Source organism: Perissodus microlepis, chromosome 19, assembly GCF_051167445.1.
Source record: "Perissodus microlepis isolate ML-2025 ecotype Zambia chromosome 19, ASM5116744v1, whole genome shotgun sequence".
Lineage (NCBI taxonomy): Eukaryota > Metazoa > Chordata > Actinopteri > Cichliformes > Cichlidae > Perissodus > Perissodus microlepis.
The window spans coordinates 9,746,217-9,769,687 of record NC_140479.1 but is presented as its reverse complement, the minus strand read 5'-3'; the positions used below and the strand labels follow the sequence as shown (position 1 = coordinate 9,769,687).

General features: G+C 40.7%; 2 protein-coding genes and 1 long non-coding RNA gene across 4 annotated transcripts; 2 read left to right on the top strand and 1 right to left on the bottom strand.

Annotated features, from left to right (window-relative positions):
• The first annotated feature begins 198 nt into the window (after window positions 1–198).
• On the top strand, window positions 199–16,225 carry lck (LCK proto-oncogene, Src family tyrosine kinase). Its single transcript, XM_084914147.1, has 13 exons — window positions 199–364; window positions 2,049–2,161; window positions 2,706–2,766; window positions 3,686–3,776; window positions 5,476–5,574; window positions 5,726–5,829; window positions 7,978–8,127; window positions 8,223–8,375; window positions 10,975–11,154; window positions 13,053–13,129; window positions 14,819–14,972; window positions 15,065–15,196; window positions 15,291–16,225. Exons 2-13 carry the CDS (start codon window positions 2,054–2,056, stop codon window positions 15,485–15,487), a joined length of 1,506 nt encoding a protein of 501 aa, XP_084770273.1. The 5' UTR covers window positions 199–364; window positions 2,049–2,053; the 3' UTR covers window positions 15,488–16,225.
• On the bottom strand, window positions 15,379–18,104 carry LOC146365486 (uncharacterized). Its single transcript, XR_014798548.1, has 3 exons — window positions 17,930–18,104; window positions 16,647–16,731; window positions 15,379–15,487 (listed from the first exon to the last, which is right to left on the bottom strand). It is a non-coding gene; the product is annotated as an uncharacterized LOC146365486 (long non-coding RNA).
• On the top strand, window positions 17,396–23,417 carry LOC146365485 (putative histone deacetylase 1-B). Of its 2 annotated transcripts, none has more exons than XM_084914149.1 (14): window positions 17,396–17,534; window positions 18,237–18,349; window positions 18,424–18,541; window positions 18,618–18,692; window positions 18,816–18,954; window positions 20,620–20,761; window positions 20,838–20,930; window positions 21,015–21,123; window positions 21,220–21,360; window positions 21,522–21,630; window positions 21,988–22,118; window positions 22,199–22,351; window positions 22,487–22,538; window positions 22,648–23,417. In XM_084914149.1, the coding sequence occupies exons 1-14, from the start codon at window positions 17,483–17,485 to the stop codon at window positions 22,673–22,675; spliced, it is 1,455 nt and encodes a 484-aa protein (XP_084770275.1). In that variant the 5' UTR covers window positions 17,396–17,482; the 3' UTR covers window positions 22,676–23,417. The 2 variants fall into 2 exon arrangements, with proteins under 2 accessions (XP_084770275.1, XP_084770274.1); XM_084914148.1 differs by having other exon boundaries at window positions 22,199–22,369.
• Window positions 23,418–23,471: the final 54 nt, after the last annotated feature.

The following is a 23,471-nucleotide window of genomic DNA, read 5'->3' as shown; positions in this document are numbered from 1 at the left end:
TTTACCGTAGAGCCCATAACGTTCCCCTTTGCTCTCACACAGCTGCATAGTAAGCACCTGTTAAAAGCCTGCAGAGCAACCCTCAACCTTTCAACGACAGGAAACTCTCTGGGTTGCTCCCCTCCACAGTGCGCATGTGTGCATGCAGGCGCTGCATAAGTGCTCCTGTGATAGTGTTATAATAAGAGAAGCGGATGATGACATCTTCACACCTAGGCTCAAGTGCTGAAAAACTTGCTTGCTGCACTTAAACAGCTCTTTTTAAAAAAAGAAAATTTAAATAAGATTTCCCAATGGCGGCACCTGAAATCTGACATTATTGGACATTATTGGACGCTTGAGGAGACGTTTCATATCCAAAGAGGTGAGTTTCACACGTGTGATTCTTCTTACTTTAAGATTAGGTCAAAGAAGTAAAGTGAAACTGTGATAAAGGTGTAACAGGAAAGGATTTAAACGTCTTTCTTGTCTTAAAGCAAATATTCTACATAAATCTGGGGCTTGTTTTCAAATTTGGACTTTTCTATGAAGTTTACTGAACTTAAAAAATAACAAATAGCAGCTACAAAATAAATACATAAATAAATGAATAATGTTCAGCCTGCTTCACAACAGTAACAAAGTGCATTCAGTTACTGGTTATCTCCTCTGTTGATATAAAGCTGCATTACAAGGAAGATGTGACCACAAAAGAGCAAACCGTTTTCTTGTAATGAAATACAAACGCTTCTGTAAATCTACTTTATTAATCTGTCTTTAAATAACATTTTCAAAAAAAAAAAAAAGTTTGGGTATTAAAGTATTTTGATACAAAGTTGACACTTCCTATACAAGTTTGTCTGTATATGGAAACAATGTCGACAATGACAACTGTTAAAACGGTAAATAAATTTAACAGTATGCTGTTAAAATGGTGTCCCAGCAATTTACATAAAAACTTAAATCAATCGAATATCTATTCCACGCTATTAAAATCTATTATTTTTTACAAAAATATGTTTTTTTATGGTTTGTTTCTTCAAGCTTCTGAACTGACAATGAGTGACTGAAGTCAAAAGTCTTAAAATCTTGGTTCATCACATCATTTCTGGTACACTTAATATCTGAAGTAGCCTTGGTTACATTGGAAACAATAACAACAACCATCAGTATGATTTTGGAAAAGCCTTCAGATGTCGATGATAAAAAGCAGAGGGTAACCCCTCAGTGGAAAATGCTGACTTGTATTACTCCCCGAGTGTGTGTCAGTAAGTGTAGGAGTGCTGATGATAAAATAAAAACATCTTTATGATCCCTCTGTGATTCCTTTCTTGGGGTCTCGGGGTAGTAGTGGGCTGTTACTGCCGGGTGAGGCCTCTCCAGATTTTTCTCACGGCTTTGAGCCTTTGGGACAGACGGCTGCTGCGATTGGCCCACTGACCTTCTTCCATGAATGGTCTGGTGGGAGCCAAGCGAGCCTGAGAAAGCCGGTTCATACAGAGTACCAGTGTAAAACACAATACAGAGCACGTGCAGATGCTGGATTATACCAGATTAACACTGGTACACTTCTGCAGGGCCTACTTTACTTTCTCCAGAATGAGAGCAGGAAACGGCACGATGTGACTGAACATTGAACAGTGCTGAACATTATAGCAAATATGTGTCAGTTCTGGATGTGATTTTGTTTAACTGACGTAGGGTAGCATTTAAAAAAAAGTCCCTTCAGGTCTCAGACTCTTATTTCTGAGCCCGATTTACCTCCGAGGCTCCATTTTGAGGCGAGGCCCTCAGTCACATCCGACTGAAGCAGTTTTCGGAAGAAAAAGCTTTTTAGAGCACACAATTTCAAACTTAGCCAAAAAAGATTTACTCATACTGTTTTTCTTTAGATTTTCCAAGAGAATTCGACTTGCATAATTTTAAATACTGATTATAATATGTGGTTGTAAAGCGATGTGGAATCATTCGTTGGTGAATCTAAGATGCCATTTCTTCCACTGCTAATTTGTTGTTCCCATTTTATGAGCATCGCATTTTGAAAATAACCACAAGTTTCCGCCGTGCAGAAAAGATGGGCTGCAACTGCAGTTCGGACTATTCAGACAGTGACTGGATCGAGAACTTGGATGAAATCTGCGAACACTGCAACTGTCCCATACCGCCACAATCATGCAACCCAGTAAGTGTTCATTTTGTGTGTAGTATGTGCACATTAGTGTGAGTGTGTTGGTGCACATGAATGAGCGTCCATACATGAAAAGCTTCTGGTTTGTGGTGAGTGTGAATGACCACTTGGGGGACAAACACATAAGCTGTAAACCCACAGTGTATTTTGTGTTGTGTGGATTGTTGTTGATTATTGTCATATATTTCTGTATAACTTACATAACTGTGAGGAAAGTTTCCTTTTGGTTGTGTAACTAAATGCGGGCGTAACTATCCGTCCAATGTTGTTTGTTTCCTCTCTGAGATTAGATTTCCCATTAGACTGGAAATGACAGAAATAAAGGAGAAAACCACATGTGTGTGTGGTGTAACTCAGAGATTTCACCTGGAAGTTAAAAAAAAAATCAAACCACTTACGATTTACCGTCACGATCCACGTATGAAACCGTAGAACTTCACCGTTTTACAGTGAATGTGACGTGCGATGGTGTCTTGTTTGACCGCACAAATCTTACAAAGTATAAAATGGAAATCTAATCTTGTTTATTTCTTCCCAGTACACAGATCAGCTGATTCCATATCCATCGCAGATGACACCTCCTACATCACCTTTACCAGGTAATAAGTTTTAGAAAAAGTACATTTTTCTGCATCTGTGTGTCTATAAACTTATCCTGATGGAGTTAAATCCATTTTTAATTATTTCGCTTAGTTACACACGACAGCCTCAGTTTAGCACTTCAGACATTGTCCTGCGGGCTAATAGATGCACTGCATGAGTACAATTTGAAAATAACTGTATACATAATTATGTAATATAATGAAAGTTATTTTTATTGTGTCAGTGTCAGTACATCTGGACTTTTCCCTCATCCCATCACATTATAAATCTTTCCATTTCATTGTTTATGAACACAAAGTTTTCCATTTGCTTTCCATTCTCTGGTTTCTGCGGTGGTTCCTCTTGCTGTTTACACAAATATGACCAAGTATGCATGAAATTATTCAAGTAACTTTGGGCTTATTGTGTACTCAAGTACCACAGCCACACTTTGCTTCCTGGGTCCTTTGTGTAATAATGAATGTGATCCAGGATCAGTTGCAGCAAGTAGTTACAGTAAATCATGTAGTGACACATTTTTTATGATGATTCACTTCCCCATGCAGGAAACAGCTTCCGCTAGTTATCTATTATATTTTTAGCCTCTAAGTTGGAGTTAGTTCCATAAATAATGAAAAGACAACAATTTATAATGCCTTTATCTTGCCCTATAAATAAATCTTCAATTATTCACCTGTAAATGTCTACTTGCTGTTCTCGTTCGCCATCGCCATCGCCAGCTCACGCTCACAGGGGATCGTTGGCTTTTTCTCTGTAATTTTGGGTGGTCTTTGCATTACAATGTGCCGCCGTGAAAGGGCCCCACATGTCTTTGTCAGATATGTAAAACGGAATAGGTTGAAATAAGCTTGACATAAGCTTTTCATGTTAATTGTAAGTAAAATTGTATCTAAAACTACAAATTTTGTCTTGCAGTCAACATTGTGGTGGCCATTTACAGCTATGAGCCCACTCATGACGGCGACCTCGGCTTCGACAAAGGAGACAAACTCAAGATCCTCAACAAGTAATCTGCTTTTAAACACACAGCAATGTCTTGCAACAAAACCAAGAACTAATCTGGTCCATTATCCACTCACCCCATAAATAGTGCAAAATAAGCTATAAAACCTTAACACCAGGACATTTAACTGATGATTGTACAAAGACAACCCAAACTGAGAAACTGCATTGTTTGGTTTTTAACTATATATACACTCATTTTGACTTTAATACCAGAAATATGTTTGAAAAAGTTGGGACTGACACACTTTCCACTGTGTATCGTGACCCTGTGTATGTTAGGAAAACGAGAAAATCAATCGTTGCAGTTTTGAAAGTGAAATCTCTTTTTTGTTTGTTGATTGGAACAGCTGGGGTAATCTTGTTTTTGGAATGGCTGACACATCTGGACCACAAGTGAAGCCAAGCTGCTGTAATAATAATACAGAGTAGCAGTGTTTTGCTAAAATAAGCAAGAACGTCTGTCACCTGCATGGCAGTACGCATTGTTTACTACACCAAAAGATGGCTGTGGTGTTTTTAGATCACGGGTATCGATATTTCAGGTGCTCAGCCTCGCCCTAGCGTTAAATACGAAAGACTCAGATAAAGACTTAAATTAGAAAACATCTGCGTGATGCTCGTTATAAACGCGATCATGTTTAATTAACATTTCTAGCTTCATGTTCCACCAACTGCTTTTTTTCGTATTACACAGTTTTTCCAGTCTCTAACTGCTCTGTCCCCACGTTTTCTTTTAATGTATTGTTGAAGCCAAATTTAAATTGAGCACATTTTTTAGTTTTATCATTTGCTATGTTGTCTTTGTACGTTTTCAGTTAAATATTGGGATTAACTTAAATTCAGCTTTTACTCATACTTGCACACAGCTGTGGGTCTGCTGGACTGCCGAGCACCCACTGTAAATACACGCCATAGGTTTTAGAATGTATTTTCAGATGGGAGATGTTGTGACTACATGATCTCACCCAACACTTCCTGTCAATGTGTGCTGTTGAAAATTGAATAAATGCAAAAAAATGCCCCCCAAAAAATTCAGACGTGTGATTTTGCGTGTTTGAAAGAGGAAACACAAACTTTAACAACAAGAGAAAAACATATATATAACAGCAAAGGAAATAAAGCCATATGACATACTGCACTATATATATGTAGGTAAATATAAAAATGTGCAATAGAAACTCATTTGAATATGTGTATGTACGAAGAAAAGAAAATAATCTTTTGCTTGAAAGTTAAAGTTAATATATTAAAATATAAAAAGCTAGTGTTCTGCATGCACACTTAATGTAGCGAGATTTACCAGTTTTTTAGTAAAAAAATATGTTTGTGACATAGAAAACATAACTTCCTGGCACGACTGCTAGCTAATATTGTATTAAAACATGTGACAATTGTTAATGATTTTAGGCAGAACTCCAACGACATAACAAGATGCATTTATGTAGCTCAAGATCTTAAATCTTTAATTTTTAGGGCCGTTTACAATTAAGTCTGTGCTGAGCATCCTTCTTTCCCTTCAGCGTCTTCTTCTTTTACACAGAGCAACACATTTTTCTCAGCGATGCACTTCATTTTATTCATGTAAAGACTATTAAGGCCTTTTTGGGGTTGAACTGAACCTGCTTCCTGAAGCTGTGTGACACACATCACGGCTATGATAACTAACTCAGAGTATTGTTGCTGCCTCTTCTGACATGCAGGGATGATCCAGAATGGTATCTGGCAGAGTCTCTCACCACAGGCCAGCAGGGCTACATCCCCTACAACTTTGTCGCATTGTCCACCGTGGAGACCGAACCGTACGTCACACAGGAAGCACGCTGACACGCCTTTCAAAGCCATGTCATTCAACCTCAACACCATCTCATGTCATACAATGCATTATCTGTCCCTGAGGGAAGGGAAGTGGTTAGCTCAAAGTGTGAAGCATATGGTGTGTTTGCGCTGCAGGTGGTTCTTCAGGAACATTTCAAGAAACGAAGCCATGAGGCTGCTCCTCGCTCCTGGGAATACGCAGGGTTCCTTCCTGATTCGAGAGAGTGAGACCGCCAAAGGTAAAATGCTCTACAGAAAACCGACCGTGCAGATCAGCAGGCGGTTTCTCAGCAGTCTGTTTTACTTCACATTGAGATGCACTTAAATGCTATATGTCACATTTTAAACCTTTAATAACCTAAATGGAACAAGTGAGATCATGAACAATATGACTGGTTTCCTCAGTAGCAGTCAGTTTTGTTATTACGTGCATTTCCCGTAATCCCACTACCTGTTTCCCAATTTGTCTCATCTGTTTCGTCTCAGTTTTGTTTTCCTGCTTCTTGCTCAAAATAAAAATATGACTTACATGCTGCATTAATTTCACTGGAAATGAAGCCACGACTGCTAAATGCTCACCCCCCTGAAGTGTGCCACGATTCATTATTTTAGCCACTGACACACAGTTCTGTACGGCGATCTACACTGTGCTTTTTTAACATCGTCGAATGGACCTTATAATTGTTAAAGTACTCGACTGTGCCCACGTACAGCCTCACAGAACAACGCAGTACAGTGTGATTACCACAGATATTTAACTCTGACTCATAGCACACTGGAACACACGGTGACTCACATTTTGTGAGAAAACTGATGTTTCTATGCATTGTAATAAAATGACTATAAAATATAAATTATTACAATCAATCAATCTTTATTTATCCCAAACTCATAGTCCATAAAAACAAGATAAATCTCATGACACATAAAACAATAAAAACAGATTAAAAAACCCACCCAAATCATTTTCCAACAAAAAGACCACCACACCAGCGTCTCTACAGTGTAGGCTGGTTACTGAGGGGTGTTCCCATATGCGCAGTAAGCTTTACAAGAGGACCCCGGCCACGTAAACCAAAACCTGTCTGAGAATCATTGCCATGCTTTCTTCTTCAGCTTAATCGAGTCATGGTTGCATCATTTGGTTGCTTGTAAATCCTTTTTTTTCTCACACTTTTGAAGAAATGTAACAGGATTCAAACTCTCACCTTCAGCTGAATAAAACATAAGCTGTGTATAAAAGATGGATGATGCATGCACAACTATGTTTTTCATCTTGAAGTTTGGCATTATGGCCTTCACTATTGTGGAGCAATGAGTGATAATACTTGGACCAGATGGTTGAGTGCTAATATGAAAACCACAAGTCGTTAGCCAATGAGCATCCTCTCGATAAACCCGCTCTCTGACACTTAGAATGATAAAACTTTACAAAATGGACTTACGGTAACGTTTTACTCAACAAATCGAAAATCTCACCAAAAATCAGCGACTAAACCCATAAAACCACCAGGAAACTGTTAACAGAGACCAGGGCTGGGGCTGTTTCTCACTGAGAAAACTGTAGTCTGTTTGCAAACACCACTATCACCCCATCACGTTGGCCATCTTTGATATGGTCAGTGAGTGCTATATTAGCTAGCTTAATTGCCAAGATGCATCCAGATGCACACACGGCTACTCGCTGTTAGTAAGTCACTCACCGAAAAACTGGAAGAGTTTGCTGGACGGTCTGTTAACATGGCAGCAAACATGCTCAAAAAGTCCATTTCGGTGACAGGAAGCGGGTGAGGTGACACCTGGAAGACAGCTAGAAGCTACACGTATTATCGACCTGTCACTCAAAACAGCTGAGACCCTAATACTGCCTCATCAAAGCCTTTTCTTAATTTTCAAGCCCCAGAGGTTACCACGTGTGTTCAAGCTATAACAACTCCATGACACCAATATGCTTCCTGTTTAAAGTGTTATGGGAAACAAAGTAAACATTTTTATGTTACATGGGAGTAGATAGTGCATGTATCTCAGGTTTGTCAGGTGGAAAGGACTTTCAATGCTCCTGGTTGGTAAAAATGATCAGATTAGCAACTTTAAGCATTAAAGCTGTCACGATGTTACAAATCTATGCAGAGCGAATCAGCCCACAACATTATTTCTGCTTCAAAGGCCATTTTAGCATTAAACTTTGTCTATATTATGAGAAAATTAAAAATGTTTAATAGTACTAATGTACTGATGTATTAATATTGACATTTCCAATGCATTAGCTACTAATTTCATGCATTGTAGTGGATGATGTATTTTGGAAAGCCTTCAGTGTCTGACAGTGAAAAGCTTAGTTAGGACATTTTAGAGTAAATCATCATGGTTCTAACTTCCTGTTCCAGGATCATACTCGTTATCAGTGAGAGATCTGGACCATACCACAGGTGAAGGAGTGAAGCACTACAGGATCCGCAACATGGACAATGGTGGCTTCTACATCACAGCGAAGATATCCTTCAACTCGCTGAAGGAGCTCGTCCAGCATCACTCACGTGCGTACAGCCTCTTGAGGGGATTATCGATATTGCTGGTTACTGTGGGGTCTTCATTCGAATAATTTTATACGTTTCCTTTCTTTGTCATCCAGGTGATGCAGACGGGCTGTGCACAAAGCTGGTGAAACCATGTCAGTCGAGGGCACCGCAGAAGCCCTGGTGGCAGGACGAGTGGGAGATTCCTCGTGAGTCTCTGAAACTGGAACGCAGGCTCGGAGCTGGGCAGTTTGGAGAAGTCTGGATGGGTAAGTGCATTTCCATTTGCATGACTTTTAAAGGTTTGCAGAATTTTGCAGAAAAAGATTGTGCGTACAAAGCCCAGTTGCTCAATCTGGCTGTGGCCTTGACTGCGTGGCTGCCAGAAAGTTTTCGCCAGGGTTTTTCTGCAGTGTATGCAGAAGCGTTTCCTCCATGCAGTCTTAATTGTAGGCTTGTTTGAGCTGGTTAACTGAAGAGTGATGGGAGGTATTAACCGTGTTACACAACATCGCTCAAGCAGCATAAATCTGGCTTTCCTGTGAAGGATTAAGGTAAACAAGACACAAAGTGTTTGGATCACATGGGTATCAGTTGAACTAATCTGTACCACAACCCCATTATTACTGAATTGCAGGGGTAACTTTCCCTCTATTCCCCATCCTCATTTGCCAGCACCATTTAACATCCCAAACAAACCTCTCTTTAAGAGCTAAACATTACCAACAATGGAACTTCTCCACTCACAGCCACTTTATACTTACAATGTTGTCTCCCATGTAGCCAGAGCTCTGTTTGTTTCTTCATCCTCATCCAAACATTGGTTCAGTGACATTCTTGAATTGTGGGTGCGACTGTGACTGGCTTTGAAATGTTTATTCACATGCACATGAAAATACACAACTACATCTTCTAACAAGATTTCCATAGTAGATAAAAGGGGCAGAGAGATGCTTTGAATAGTAAAAATAATTTGCTCACAGTGTCGCTGCACTTCATGTTTGGTGTGAATTGTTCAGCGCTTTGTGTAACTGAAAGTGAAACTGCTCGGTTGTGGCTTTAGTTGGCATGAGGAGGGTGTCAGTGTTCCAGAGCTGGAATGAGAACCTGTTTGCATGAAAGCCATTCAAAAACTGTTGCTCGCCTGGCCCACGTTGAATCGCTCCACTGGTGACAAAAGAGCTGTGTTTAGAGTCATCAAATCACCAGCCGGCAACTAGACGGGCTTAATTACTCGTGTGGACAGAACAGAACATTCTTAGTTGGAGTAGAGGCATAGCTTTGTTTGGCAATCAGTTCAGGGTTATAATCTAATATTTGATTGTGGATAAAAGTCGTTACATTTTCTAAAAATGAATAGAGTGGAGTCCTGCTGACTTTGCTTTGTTTGACATATTTGGCACGATATGATATCAATCGGCCTTCGTTAGAGGGAAGGAAAAAAGACAATAAAAGAAAGATAAAACATCTTTTTTTTTTTTTTTTTGCCTGTCCCGTTTGGCTCTTATGCCATCAGAATTATTGTCTAAAGGCAAAGAAAGATGCCCAACGGATTTACTTTACCAAATTGACCATCCCAGCCTTGCCGTAATGGTCCATTTGATTCACCTTTTATTGTTTATTTTATTTTCACTTGCTGAATACGGGACAGACTTGACTGGGGGAAAGAAGGGGAGAAAGAAAGAGGGAAAGAGAAACAGCTGAGAAGAGGGACAAGGGCAAAAAACAAAAACCAACAGAATGGGCAGAAAAAAAAATGCATCTATCGATCACCTGGATCACCTGTTGAGAAAGAAAAAAGAAAACAAGAAGAAGAGAACAAGAGTAATAGAATAAACAACATCACAATGATATATGGGAATATGACAGTAAATACTAAATATTAAACATTAATATTTAAGATAAAACATCTTATTAAAATACAGCTTTACCAAATGTCTCCATAGCTGGGATTGGTGCTGTGCGATAATAAATCTTCTGTTGTTACACCCACGATGATTTCATTTTCAGAAGCACTGAGCCTGCAAACATTCTTATACACCGCATTTCTCCATTCAGCTTTAAACGCTCCTCCCCTCACCATCAACCCCAGATACGGCAGATGGCTGCCCTGAGCCCGGTTCTGTCAGAGGCTTCTTCCTGTTAAAGCTGAGCTTTTCCTTCGAGCCACCAAGTACTTGCTCATAGGAGGTCGTCGGATTCTTGGGTTTTCTCTGTATTATTCTAGGGTCTTTACCTTACACTATATAAAGTGCTGGGTGACTTTTTTCAAGCAGCACTCTAACATTTGACTTGACTTGGTTAGTCATGGCCACACACAAAAGTAATGATTTAGCATTCAATGTTATTTAATCAACGGCAAACGTGGAGTCACCCACTTCCCATTTTAGCCATCTCACTGACAAACCGCTCAGCAAGTTACAGTCATAGTCTGTGCTGGTGCACTGCACAAATACTGGACTGGTGGTGGGTAACAGATTAAATATTAAGACACTCAAAACAGACACACCCTTGTAATGTGTAACTCCAAAGGCTAAATGGATGTGTATTTATATAACACTTCTTTTGTCTTTTTGGCTACTCAGAGTCCTTTCAAACTTCCACCCACAGTCATGCGTTTGCATGTCCTCTTGCCACGATTTAAACAGTGAAAGAGTTAGAAACCTGTTTTTGCACCAGACTATGGGAAGGTTGTTAACTATGGGAAGGTTAAACCAGCCTCTAGTGGCCATTCAAACATTTGCCATTTTTTGGCACTTGCTTGTTAGCTCAATTTTTTCAGCTCTGACATACTAAAGTAAAAAGTGCTAAGTGGTAAACACCAGCATGAGTTAACCCTGCGATATCTATATGCCCATATGTTTTCAGGTGTCTACAACAACGACAGGAAAGTGGCAATCAAGAATCTGAAAATGGGCACTATGTCAGTGGAAGCTTTCTTGGCAGAAGCCAACATGATGAAGAACCTGCAGCATCGTCGCCTCGTCCGCCTCTTCGCTGTGGTTACCCAGGAGCCGATCTACATTGTCACCGAGTACATGGAAAATGGTAGGCAGAAACACAACATGTGTCACAACCTGGAGAATTTTACTAATGAGCTAGTAGTGCCCAACACTCAAGAGGGAATTCCACATGTCAGCTGAAGCATTAAAGGAAAATAAATCAGAGTGTTTCTGAGCAGTTCCTATTTGAAGGTAAATTAAAGAGATATGCGTTTGTAATCACACCAGCTCCTTTCCATTCAATTAAGTAATCTAAAATATGTCTAAGCCTGTCTGAAATCTCCTGCTGTGTCAGGGTGAGCTCTGTGCCTGCAGCCTGCAGCAAAGACAAAAGAATTTCTGTTGTAAGTTCTCGCGCTGTTATAGACGCTCAGGATTAAACATGTTGATCTCCTATCAGACTTTGGGTGAAAGCACATGCTCGAACAAAAGAGCGGGCAGCCCAATGCATTTCTTCTTTTCCCTGAGTCATAATGTCGTCATACACCTGCTCCACCTCAGTGAGCCTGTTGAATCAGTAGAATAGGTTTTGATGGTACATCCACAGCTGCCCTTCTGTTTGTTTGACTTTGATCTTTGATAAGAGATGAAGCTCTGTAATTTTTACATGAATCGAGTCGTGTAAGGAAATCTGAATGAGGCAGCCACAGTAACTCACGGGCTCTTCCCCTCAAAACTTGCTGCTTTGATGAAGCGGCCAAGCTCTGATAGGCCATTTTCGGCTTCTCCCCGTGGCCTTCACTGCTGGGTGCTAAAATGTTTCAAAGCAAACATGAACTTTCACTTCTTTGCTGGGCCTCTTCCAGACAGGTTACTGGTGTTTACGCATCGAGAGGAAGTCTCTCCGGGCCCGTCTGAGACGAAGGGTGTTAAATTAGGAGAGGATGAATCACTGTGTTATTGTTCACACAGACCCCTGATGGTGCCTGGCTCTTTTCCAGGGACGCATTTACACAAATGTCGGCACACTGCACCACTGCGGCCGTAAACAAACATGCCGCAGCGCTTTGAATAACAGTTTGTTCAGCATCTCGTCACTGTGTCTTCCTCTTTTCCCCTCTCCTCTTACATAACATATGAGGAATTGCAGTGAATCACAAATCATGTTAGCAGTTTCAGTACTCTCAATAAAGGTTTACTGCCCACAAATTTTTCACTGAGAGGAACAATCGCAAAATGCACAGAGAGATGCTGTCACAAACACAACAACGGGCCTACAGCTGAAATGAATGGCGTGCCTTTGTATAGTCGTCTGTGAGTAGCTTGCAAACCACCAGCACTGGTTCTACGTGAGGCCGTGTCTTTGTCTGGGATCCACATGTTAACGGGACACAATTGTCGCTTCTGTTGTGAAAAGAAAGGACGGCTCTGGAGTTCCCATCTTTTCTGCTTCTCCCTTTTTTTATTATCAGACAACAAAGATGGAAAATAACAGGCGTGCCATCCCAGCTTCCCTTTGTGACCTTGACAAAGAGCTTTACCCTGGTTCTCATACTTCAAAAGCTGTCTTCCGGACTTAAGCAGAGGAGTAACTGCCTCTTCTTTCCTGGCACAGTCATTCCTCTGAAACTATTTCCTTTGGTCTGACTTGGTTGGGTGGTGCACAGAGGTATTGTTCTCTGCTAATCAAAGTCAACACAAAGTCAGCTATCAGGAACTTAATTGATGGTCTCTACTTCCTCCAAGTAATATGTTCACTGACTTGAGTTGCTATTCTGGTCCAGCTCGCTGTATTTATGGCTGCGGAGAATCGCGACGGCTTTTTTTGTGGATAAAGGGAAATATAATTAGTCTTGTGGACAGTGCATGGTTTTTTCAATTCATTTTAGCATTCATTGTTGCCTAATCTTTGTTGCATAACAGTCAGTAATGTGGACGCACCATTATGCAACCTGTTATTCTTTTTAAATGAATGAAAACTTAAGTTGTATATTTTTCTTACAGGTAGCCTGGTGGATTACCTGAAAACAACAGAGGGGAGCAATTTGCCCATGAACGTCCTGATAGAGATGTCATCTCAGGCAAGACATTTATTATTGAATATATCTGCCCACTTATCTCCATCCTCTCTTCAAGTTATTTACAAGATTTAGTTTTTCACTTCCTATTATTCTAGCACAGCACTTCCACGCAGTAAAGTACCCACTGTTGAGGCTTAGTTTAATCTGGTGATAATATCAGAACCGTGTGTGTGTGTGTGTGTGTGTGTGTGTGTGTGTGCGCGCAGATGTGAAACCATGTTGATGAATGCAGGCTGGTCTAGACACTGTGGCACATATACCACAGAGGCTTATTACCACCGAACAAGGGGGCTATTGCCTGAACATTTTATCTTGTATTTTTTTAATCACACATTTGCACAAAGATGCCAACGTAGCTACAATTTTAAAAGTATGGCCTTTGCCACCGAATACATGTGGCAGTGAAAGTATTATAATAAGCTTAGGTCGAAAACGAAAAAGTGTAGTTGAAACTTCTTTCAAGTCAGACCCACTGCTTCCTTATCTTTCCAGTCTTAATGCAAAGCGAAGCTAAACCAGCCAACTGCTGACTTCACACTGGCTTCAGCTGCAAAATTTTAAGCATATATTACTATTTGTACCCACTCATACTTTGTGAAATATAACCTGTCAAAGAAGTTAAATGTGTAGGTTTGGGAATGGAAAACAAAACCACAGGAAGGCAGGCTGAAGCTTCAAAGTCTAACCTGACGAGATTCTTGATGTGCAAGAGGCAAATTCTCGAACGCCTCAGAGCTCGCTGCAGAGGGCTGGAGTTTGTGCACAGCAGTGAACGCATTTTTACAGAATCAACGTTTTCAAGCCAGTTATGCACTGATAGATTTTGTGGTAACTGTAACCACCATGCAGTGGACCATAGAGACAAATGTGATTTATTGCTGTGGTCACAACCCTACCTTATGTTTAAATCAAAGTACATGCATGCAGTTAGAGGAATTAGAGATTTTACTCATAATATTTTGAGAGTGGCAACCACAAATGTAAGTGTGGTTTTAAGAACTTTTTAAATACTTTCCATTATTTCTTTCATGCCACAATCAAATAAATGGAACAAAGATGTAAAGAGGTTTAAAGAGGTAGAGGTGGAGGTCACACTGCCACTTTGTGAAAGACGCAAACATACGTACATCTCAGGTTTCTCCCCGCCTATGTGACACATTCTCACGCCTGAAATATGCACCGCAGCTTCAGAAAAACTAGATAAAACTAGAGAAATGAACAGATCGCCATAAATTTATCAGATAATTTGTGTTTGCGGAGTGGTGAATTCTGTGGAAATCCTTAGCATCAATTTCCTGATTCATCAGAGTGCACTATCAGAGTCCCTTATAGGTCCACGTATTTCAAAATGAGCTGTGCTGTACCTGAATGAGTCACAGACTACCACTGTAATAAACTCTCAGTCTGTGGGAAGGCAAAGCCAGGACTGCAGCGTTTTGTTTTGGGAAGTAGAGCTGGTGTTGTGCACCTGGGTGGAGCACAGAGGTGAAAGGGTAGAGAGAACTGACTCGAGGAAGTAGTCAACTCCCTACTTTGGGAATCTGTCTGGTTCATGTGTCTAACACACAAACATTGCACAGTGCTAAAATACACACAGGCCATACACAGCCATTTATTTTGTGCATGAACACACACACACACACACACACACACTCACACACTTCTTTTGTCTTGTGCTGTCCCCTGCAGGTGGCTGACGGCATGGCATTTATTGAGCAGAAAAATTACATTCATCGAGATCTGCGAGCTGCCAATATTCTCGTCTCTCATGAGCTCATCTGCAAGGTTGCCGACTTTGGACTCGCACGACTCATAGAGGACAACGAATACACAGCGAGAGAGGGTAGCAACAGCTTTACCTATATCACGGCATCCCTTCGGCTCTATTTTAGAACATTTCATAGATTCTTGTTTAATCTTCTCCATTGTTTCTAGGTGCAAAGTTCCCCATCAAATGGACAGCCCCAGAAGCTATTAATTATGGCACCTTCTCCATAAAATCTGATGTGTGGTCATTTGGGATCCTCCTTACAGAAATAGTGACATATGGGCGCATTCCTTACCCTGGTAAATGATCACACTCGTATTACTCATTCTAGTAATAATAATAATTGTAAAAACATTTGATTTCTTAGTTATTTATTTATTTATTTTTTATCAGGTATGTCCAACCCAGAGGTAATCCAGAACCTGGAGCGGAGCTACAGAATGCCACAGCCTGACAACTGCTCCGATGCTCTATATAGCATCATGTGTCACTGCTGGAAGGAGAGTCCGGAGGAGAGACCTACGTTCGAGTACCTGAGGAATGTTCTGGAGGATTTCTTCACATCCACAGAGAGGCAATACCAGGAATAGCTAGGAATAGACACATACAATAAACAGATTCAAACTAAGGCACAGCCTGTGACAGTGGATGCTGGATTTAGATTTTTTTCTTTAGAAGAATGCATGCCTTTCAACTGATAGGGATAAACAGACATTTTCCAAGTTTCTGCATCAAATATATTCTGACGTGACCACTTAGATATGATACTATTACCTATGGAACTATGAATATGAACCAGAAACAGCTGGATCAGAGCCAGCAGCAGAGGGGAGAGTGATCGCCATGCTGCTTGAATTAACTGGGGACTGACTGATGTAGCTGGATAAGCAGCTGCTCTCCTGGTGCTTGTTGTTAACGTGTAAATACTGTTCACTGCTTCAGCTGTGTTTTACCTCTGCTGTTTAATAAATGTTTTTGAAAGTGTTTTAATTTCAGTAAAAAAAGTTGTTCATGAATGTTGTTTATCATTGCTGATGTTGCAGTGCGTTACCCAAAAATCATGAGAGCCGTCAAACTATTGCTATTGCTCGAGTACTGTAAGTTTTGGGGTAACTTCTGAGTCTTCCATTGATCTTGGGTTCTTTAAACTTGTACTGCATTTCGTTTTAAAGGCAAATAATATTTTACAATGCTGTATTTATTTTAGGGGCAGCGCTACTTGCTTATTGTAGGATTTTATTTACATAACACAGACGTTTATATTTGAGAAATGTGCCTCTGATTAAATATGGAGAAAGCAGCTTCATCATTAAAATGCTGTTTACAACACAGTCATTTTTTTTGTTTTTTCTATATATTCATTATTTCTTTTTAATTTTTGTTTTCCATTTAGTTTTCTTTTCCCGAGTGGGTTTGCTTGGGTAGGTTTACTGCTTTTAGTTTAGTTTATACTAATTAAAGCATTAGTTCTAGCTCAGTTTTTCATAATAATAATAATAATATAGGGAGGCTTTTCTCAAGTACTGTAACTTTTTTCCCTAAACAATTTATTTTTGTAAGTTAAATAAAACAAAATCAATCTGAGTTTTAGCTTTGACTTTATAATTAAATATACTAATTGCTTTGTTTTTTGACCAGACAAAAGCCAGCACACCTGTAGTGCTGGTTCCAGTCCTGGATAAATCGAGAGAGTTGTATCAGGAAGAACACAGTAAATTTTTTGCCAAACCAAAAATTAGATCTTCATACCTTTTCAGTCAGATCCCAGTTTAACAATGACTTCCTTTGGTGCTGTTGGGCAACAGGGTGAAGGTGGAAACTGTGCAAAGGTCGGCTGAAGACAAATGAAAAAGACAAGAGAAGGTGTGTTAGGCAGCAGAGAGAGAATGAAAGGCAGGGCAGAGGTGAGAGTATGGACTCTAAATTTAAAGACTCTGACAGGTAAAGGAGGAGAGCTGCCGGTACGATGGAGAGAAGCAATGGTGATGGAACAGTTGACCCACACAATCAGACAGCAGGCTCTGAGGACTATGAATCATAGTCCATAGTCCATCCTTTTCTATCAAAAAGATGGAAAATGGAGATAGTGATAGTAACAAAAGAGTCAGGTGGTCAAGCTGAAGATTTTCATTGATAGAAAAGATAAGGAATGCCTACATCAGAAGGACAGAGACAAATAGAGACAAAGTTGGAGAGGTGAGGCTGACAGGATGCTACAGATCGGCTGAGATGGAGGCAGATGATCCACTTTGGCGACCCCTAAAGGGATCTTTATCTTTATTATATTTCTGCTTCTATGTTAATGTTGAGATTTGGATGAAGCAGAATCTCTTCTAACTAAAATAAAAACAATTATGATATTGCTGTCTTTAATGAGGCAAACTACAGAAATAATTTCCTTCCTCATCCGCGCTGTGGTTCATGTCGTGGATTCTGTCAGCCTCTCCCTCTGTCGCCCCCTGTGGCGAGACTGTAGCATCACACTCCATTGATTGGCCGTGGCACAAACTCTCCGCCTCTTGTCGCCGTTGTCTCCTGCGGTGTGTGTGCGGCGGCGGTGAAATTCAGCTAAAAACGGACTAAAAATGGCGCTTACTTCTCAAGGAACAAAGAAAAAAGTTTGCTACTACTATGATGGTGAGTACTGGGGTGGGTGCACTCTAAACCGCTGGCGTGTTGATGAATCAAACCCGCCTCTCTGCACTAACAAAGGTTACCGTTTCTTTTTTTTAACCTCCTGCTATCCTGGCACTGTTGCTAACGTAGCTAGCTCGAGTCGCAGGCGGCTTTGCAGCATCTGAGCCGCTCACAGTCCCGCTGTGTCCGAGCAGAGCCTTAATGTTCCAATAGTATTTGCTCAGACCGTCTAAACACTAGGGTTTCTTTTCAGATGTTGCTTAAATGCGTTTTCTTCCGGACCTTGTTACTTTAACTGGACTAGTTAATGTTACTAGCTAGCAGGCTAACAATGGGTACTTCATTGTTAATACAGTTGGTTAATAGTAGGCTAACACTTGGTTAGGTCGTCTTACTTCCTTCAGATGTCGGTGGTTCTGGTTAAAAAAAACGCTTTTCATCGATATTGACCCACAGTGCACTAAATCCTCCGTGTACGCCACGAGTTTGGACTTTAACAGAGACTCTTTGATCTGCGTGTCTTGGCTGGAGGTCCTTAACAGACCTGCGTGAAGTTACAGCTGGATACCTTCACAACCTTTTCCGCTGCATGGATGTTTCATACGTGCAAACCTCTGTACTTCAGCTCTGCTTCTCCTAACTGAGGTCGTGACTGTAGAGTAAAATAGTAATCCAGTGTGTTTTTATTTGTTCTCATTTCAGGTGATGTTGGAAACTATTATTATGGCCAGGGGCATCCCATGAAGCCCCACCGAATCCGCATGACACACAACCTGTTACTGAACTATGGCCTCTACAGAAAGATGGAAATATACGTATGTGAAAGTTACAGTCTGGATGTGTAAGTTTGATTTTAGTAGCTGTAAGTAATTTGCCCTTTTTGTTGCAGCGTCCACACAAAGCGAGTGGAGAGGAGATGACCAAGTATCACAGTGACGATTACATCAAGTTCCTGCGTTCGATCCGGCCCGATAACATGTCAGAATACAGCAAACAAATGCAGAGATGTAAGAGACTTGCTGTTTAGCTAAAGTCAATTAAACTGATTGTGTACGTTGACTAATTTTGTGCTTTTCTTTACAGTTAATGTGGGGGAGGACTGTCCAGTGTTTGATGGATTATTTGAGTTCTGCCAGCTGTCAGGCGGGGGCTCCGTTGGTGAGTTTTCTTTATTTGAACTCTCATCAGAGAGGCATGCAGCATCTTTCAGTAATAATGTCAGTAATCTGCTAAATTCAACATAATCTGATTCTCAATTCTCACATCCTCGCGGTCCTCCAGCCGGTGCTGTGAAGTTGAACAAACAGCAGACAGACATTGCTATCAACTGGGCTGGAGGCCTTCATCACGCCAAGAAGTCAGAGGCCTCTGGGTTTTGTTATGTCAATGACATCGTGTTGGCTATCCTGGAGTTACTGAAGTAAGTCAAAAATGCTACAGCAGGGAAAAGGGAAGTAGAAGTCTCTGCAAATTACTTCTCCAAAAGATACAGTTTTAGATGAGTAGATTGAAAACAAAAGTTGAGGAGGTCCCACACTCTTATCAGTGATCAGTGCAAGACAGATGGGCTGGTAGGAACTATAGCACGATAAAAACAACTTTCACACAGCCTTAGATGAAGAATTATAAGTATGCACAAATTGGAAAAGGCAAAATAGCTTGATTGCTCATCAGACTCACTATACTCAGTATAAATTAGGGCTGCCACAAACGATTATTTTGATAGTCGACTAGTCACCGATTATTTTTGCGATTAGTCGACTAATCAAATCCATTGGACGTAAAACGTACAACTTATTGCACCAGCACCCATCTGCTCTCATATAACTATCATTAGCTTGCAGCTTTAAGTGTTTAAGGTATGTGCTAACTAAAAATGAAGACAAAATGATAGTTTATTAAATTTTAATGAAATTTGCAGATTGTTTCGGTGAAGTTTAATAAACTCCTTGCTATCTAAAATATAACAGGACACCGGAGTAAATTCTCGAGCATCTCACACTTCTGATAATCAGTTGTCTGCTTGATGTTTATTCAGCTGTGTAAAAACTATAACTTTAATCTCAGCCAAACCGATTCACTCAGGAACAAATAAAATACTAAAAAAAGCCAAACAATAACATAACAAGTTATCTAAGTGACTTGTATATCATGTTTAACCTAAGTAGCGAAAGACGGCGGTGGGTTTGAAAACGATTTGCCAGGAGTCCGGTGTTCTCACGGGCTCTAGTGAGCCTTTCCCCCAGCTAGCTATCGTGCTAGTGGGTAACAGACGTCTCCGCAAACGTCGGAGCGCTTTTGAAAGTATGTGGTGTCTTGATAAACTGAGCAGATATTTGAGGTTTACACAGCTACATTCTCGCCTGAAAATATGTTAAACTTTATTTTGTGACCCAAAAAGAATAATAAGAGTAATATTAAAACTAACTAGCTGCCGCCATTGTTGGAAACTGAGCTGGGCTGCGCTATGAATTCTGGGACACAGCTTCTTCTTCTTCGGGGTTTAACGGCAGCTGGCATCCTTGTACATGCAGTGCTGCCATCTTCTGTTTCAGTGCGTTATTACACTCTTAAATCCTACTACTTATTCCTGCGTCTTTTGGGATCTTACAAAGCTTCAAACGACGCGTCGACTATTAAATTAGTCGTCGACGATTTTAATAGTCGACGTAATCGTGACTAGTCGACTAATCGTGGCAGCTCTAGTATAAATCCATCAAAAGTCATACCAGGAGGTGTAAATAAACGCATGAATGATGACAAAAACACTGTAGAAGTCTCAAGGCCCGCCAAAATCCAAATTCAATTCAAAAGACCACCTTTGGGAGGGCAGAAAAAGAAAAGACGACACTGCATACCAAAACCTCATTCCAGTTGTAAAACATACTGGAAGAAGCATCGTGGTTTGTGGTTTCTTTGGTACCTCACAGCTTACAAACCTTACAAACTGTTCTTTGAAGAAACTGTGTTGTTGCAAGATGAAGGAAGCCACTGACCCAAAGCGCACAAGTGATATAGCCTCAAAAGTAAATGACGATATTTCTGACATTATGTGGATTCCAAGAACTTTTCCTTTTATTTTCAGATACCACCAGAGAGTTCTGTACATAGATATTGACATCCATCACGGAGATGGTGTGGAAGAGGCTTTCTACACCACAGACCGTGTCATGACCGTGTCCTTCCACAAGTATGGAGAGTACTTCCCTGGCACTGGTGACCTGAGGGTAGGTCTTTGATGAATACATTTCAAAATGTCAGCATGGTAATGCAGTCAGTTGATATTTGCTTTGTTCTCTGTAGGACATCGGAGCTGGAAAGGGCAAATATTACGCTGTGAATTACCCGCTGAGGGATGGGATTGACGATGAGTCCTATGAAGCCATATTTAAGCCTGTGAGTAAAAAACTATTGGTAACTTTTGCACTTTGACATTTTTGTACCGAAACATTCGTGATAGTGTTTGTGTTGTTTGTGTAGATCATGGCTAAAGTGATGGAGATGTACCAACCCAGCGCGGTGGTTCTCCAGTGTGGAGCCGATTCGCTGTCTGGAGACAGGCTTGGTTGCTTTAACCTCACCATTAAAGGTTGGCTAACTAAAACAAAAATCCTCTTCTCTTGATCTAAATTGGACTGAGACTCTAAAGAAGGCTTAATGATTGTTTCCGTGTTGTTTGCTTTAGGTCATGCTAAGTGTGTGGAGTATATGAAGAGCTTCAACCTGCCACTGCTTATGCTGGGTGGAGGAGGCTATACTATCCGTAATGTGGCACGCTGCTGGACGTATGAGACTGCCGTGGCCCTAGATACCTCCATCCCAAATGGTGTGTTTAAATGTCTTTGCTGTAATTAAGACACAGACGTTGGGTAACATTCTTCTGTGGTGGTCCCACGAACTAGCAGCAAACTTTGGTTTCATAGCACTAAAGGAGGCCAGCAGCCTCCTCAAAGCATTAACATACTTTTAATAAAACTTGCTTCACAGAGCTTCCATACAACGACTACTTTGAGTACTTTGGGCCAGACTTCAAGCTGCACATCAGCCCCTCCAACATGACCAATCAGAACACCAACGACTACCTGGAGAAGATCAAGTAAGCTCATGAAAATAGATTAAATTAGTATTTTTTTAACCTTTTTTGAGCCACGACACATTTTATAGAACAAAAATATCCCGTGGCACCCTGCCAGTAAAACATGTTCCAAAAAGACACATTGTAGCCTAAAACAGAACCTAAATCAGCAATTTGGTCTGTTTGCTTACACTCGGTGTGAAACCTGGGCTGGTTAAATGAACACAAATCTGGTATCCTGGCTAGAATTGAAGAAAGGCATACACAAAGCTCTTCCTCAACAGCTCTTTAGTTTTTCTAGCAGCCTTGCTGGAAAAGATCAGCTCACATAGGTTGTGGAAAATGTTTCGACTGAAAAATCCTCTTTCTCCCCTCTAGGCAGCGCCTGTTTGAGAACTTGCGGATGCTCCCTCATGCCCCTGGTGTCCAGATGCAGGCCATTCCAGAAGATGCAGTGCAGGAGGACAGCGGAGATGAGGAGGAGGAGGATCCCAACAAGCGCGTATCCAGTAAGAACCTTCACACAGACCCCAGTTCAGTTCAAACTGCGAGACGGGAGAGTGTAACATGTTCAAATTTAACCCCTCAGTTCGTTCTCGTGACAAGAGGATAGCCTGTGAGGAGGAGTTCTCTGATTCGGAGGATGAAGGTGAAGGAGGCCGCAGAAATGCTGCCAGCTTCAAGAAGGCCAAGCGAACTAAATCCGAAGGAGAGAAAGAGGGAGAAGAAAAGGAGAAGAAAGGTGAGGGAGAAACAAAAGGTATCTATGCTTTTCATTCTCATCTCACCTATCTCATGTAGTTCTGTAATATTATGAGCACTTAAATATGATTTTTATGGCTCTCGGGGTGGCTGATGCTATTTTTGTTTTTAACAGAAGTCAAAGAAGAGGAGAAGGTGCCAGAGGAGGAGAAAATGGACACATCAAAGTGAGAAAACAGTACACACACACACACACACATTGACCCTGGTGTCCAGGAGGTGGTTAAGTGGGGATGCTAATAATGTCCTTACTCGCTGTTACTCTGGGTTCTTTAGGCCAAAAGAGGAATCCAAGACACCTTGAGGTCCTCAGCACCCAGAGACGCCAATACAACAGATCAGAACGGAGATTTTGTTTGGATAAGACTGCTGCAGTGGAAGCAAATAAAGGACTTTGACTTTACAATGAGACCTCTCTCCATGAGAATGGAGACGGGTTCTGTGTTTTTCTAGAAAACCTTTTCAACTTTGCTGTTAATGGACTGAAGTGTTGTTTTTGTATACGGTTTCGTTTTTTTATGCTCTTATACTTGCTTTTCCCCCTCTTGTGACCAACAATGTAAAAATGGCTTCGCACATGTCTGCTTTTATATATCTGATGGATTTAATTTATTTAAATCATGATATTTTGGCTACTTTATTTTAGGTATTTCAGTCCCACTTTTGTCCTGTGCCTTTGAATATGTAGTTGAACAGCATGCTGGTACCCTAGATCCTTTTCTGTAATGTTGTGTCACTGGTCTTGCCTGCCAAAGTCAGTGAGACGCTTGAACATTCACAATTAGCTTTTATGTGGCACATCGTAAGCATATTTTTATATTTTAGGTTCTAGTTTATATCCTTTACAGACACGATGACATCTGTCTGATTTCTGGGGCTCCCGGGTTGTGATATTGATAATGTTTTGTCAGATTGAATGAGACTTAGTGTAAGGCTTAGATTTCACAGGAATTTGAGAGGGAAGACGTGTCAGAGATCATCTGTTGTGTGTGTATATATAAATTTGTATTCTGAAAAACATCAGTAAAAGTGTTCAACACAAAAGACGACAGCTTCCAGATGTTATTGAGCAACAAAAGCTTCCGTTGTTTTCAGTTTTG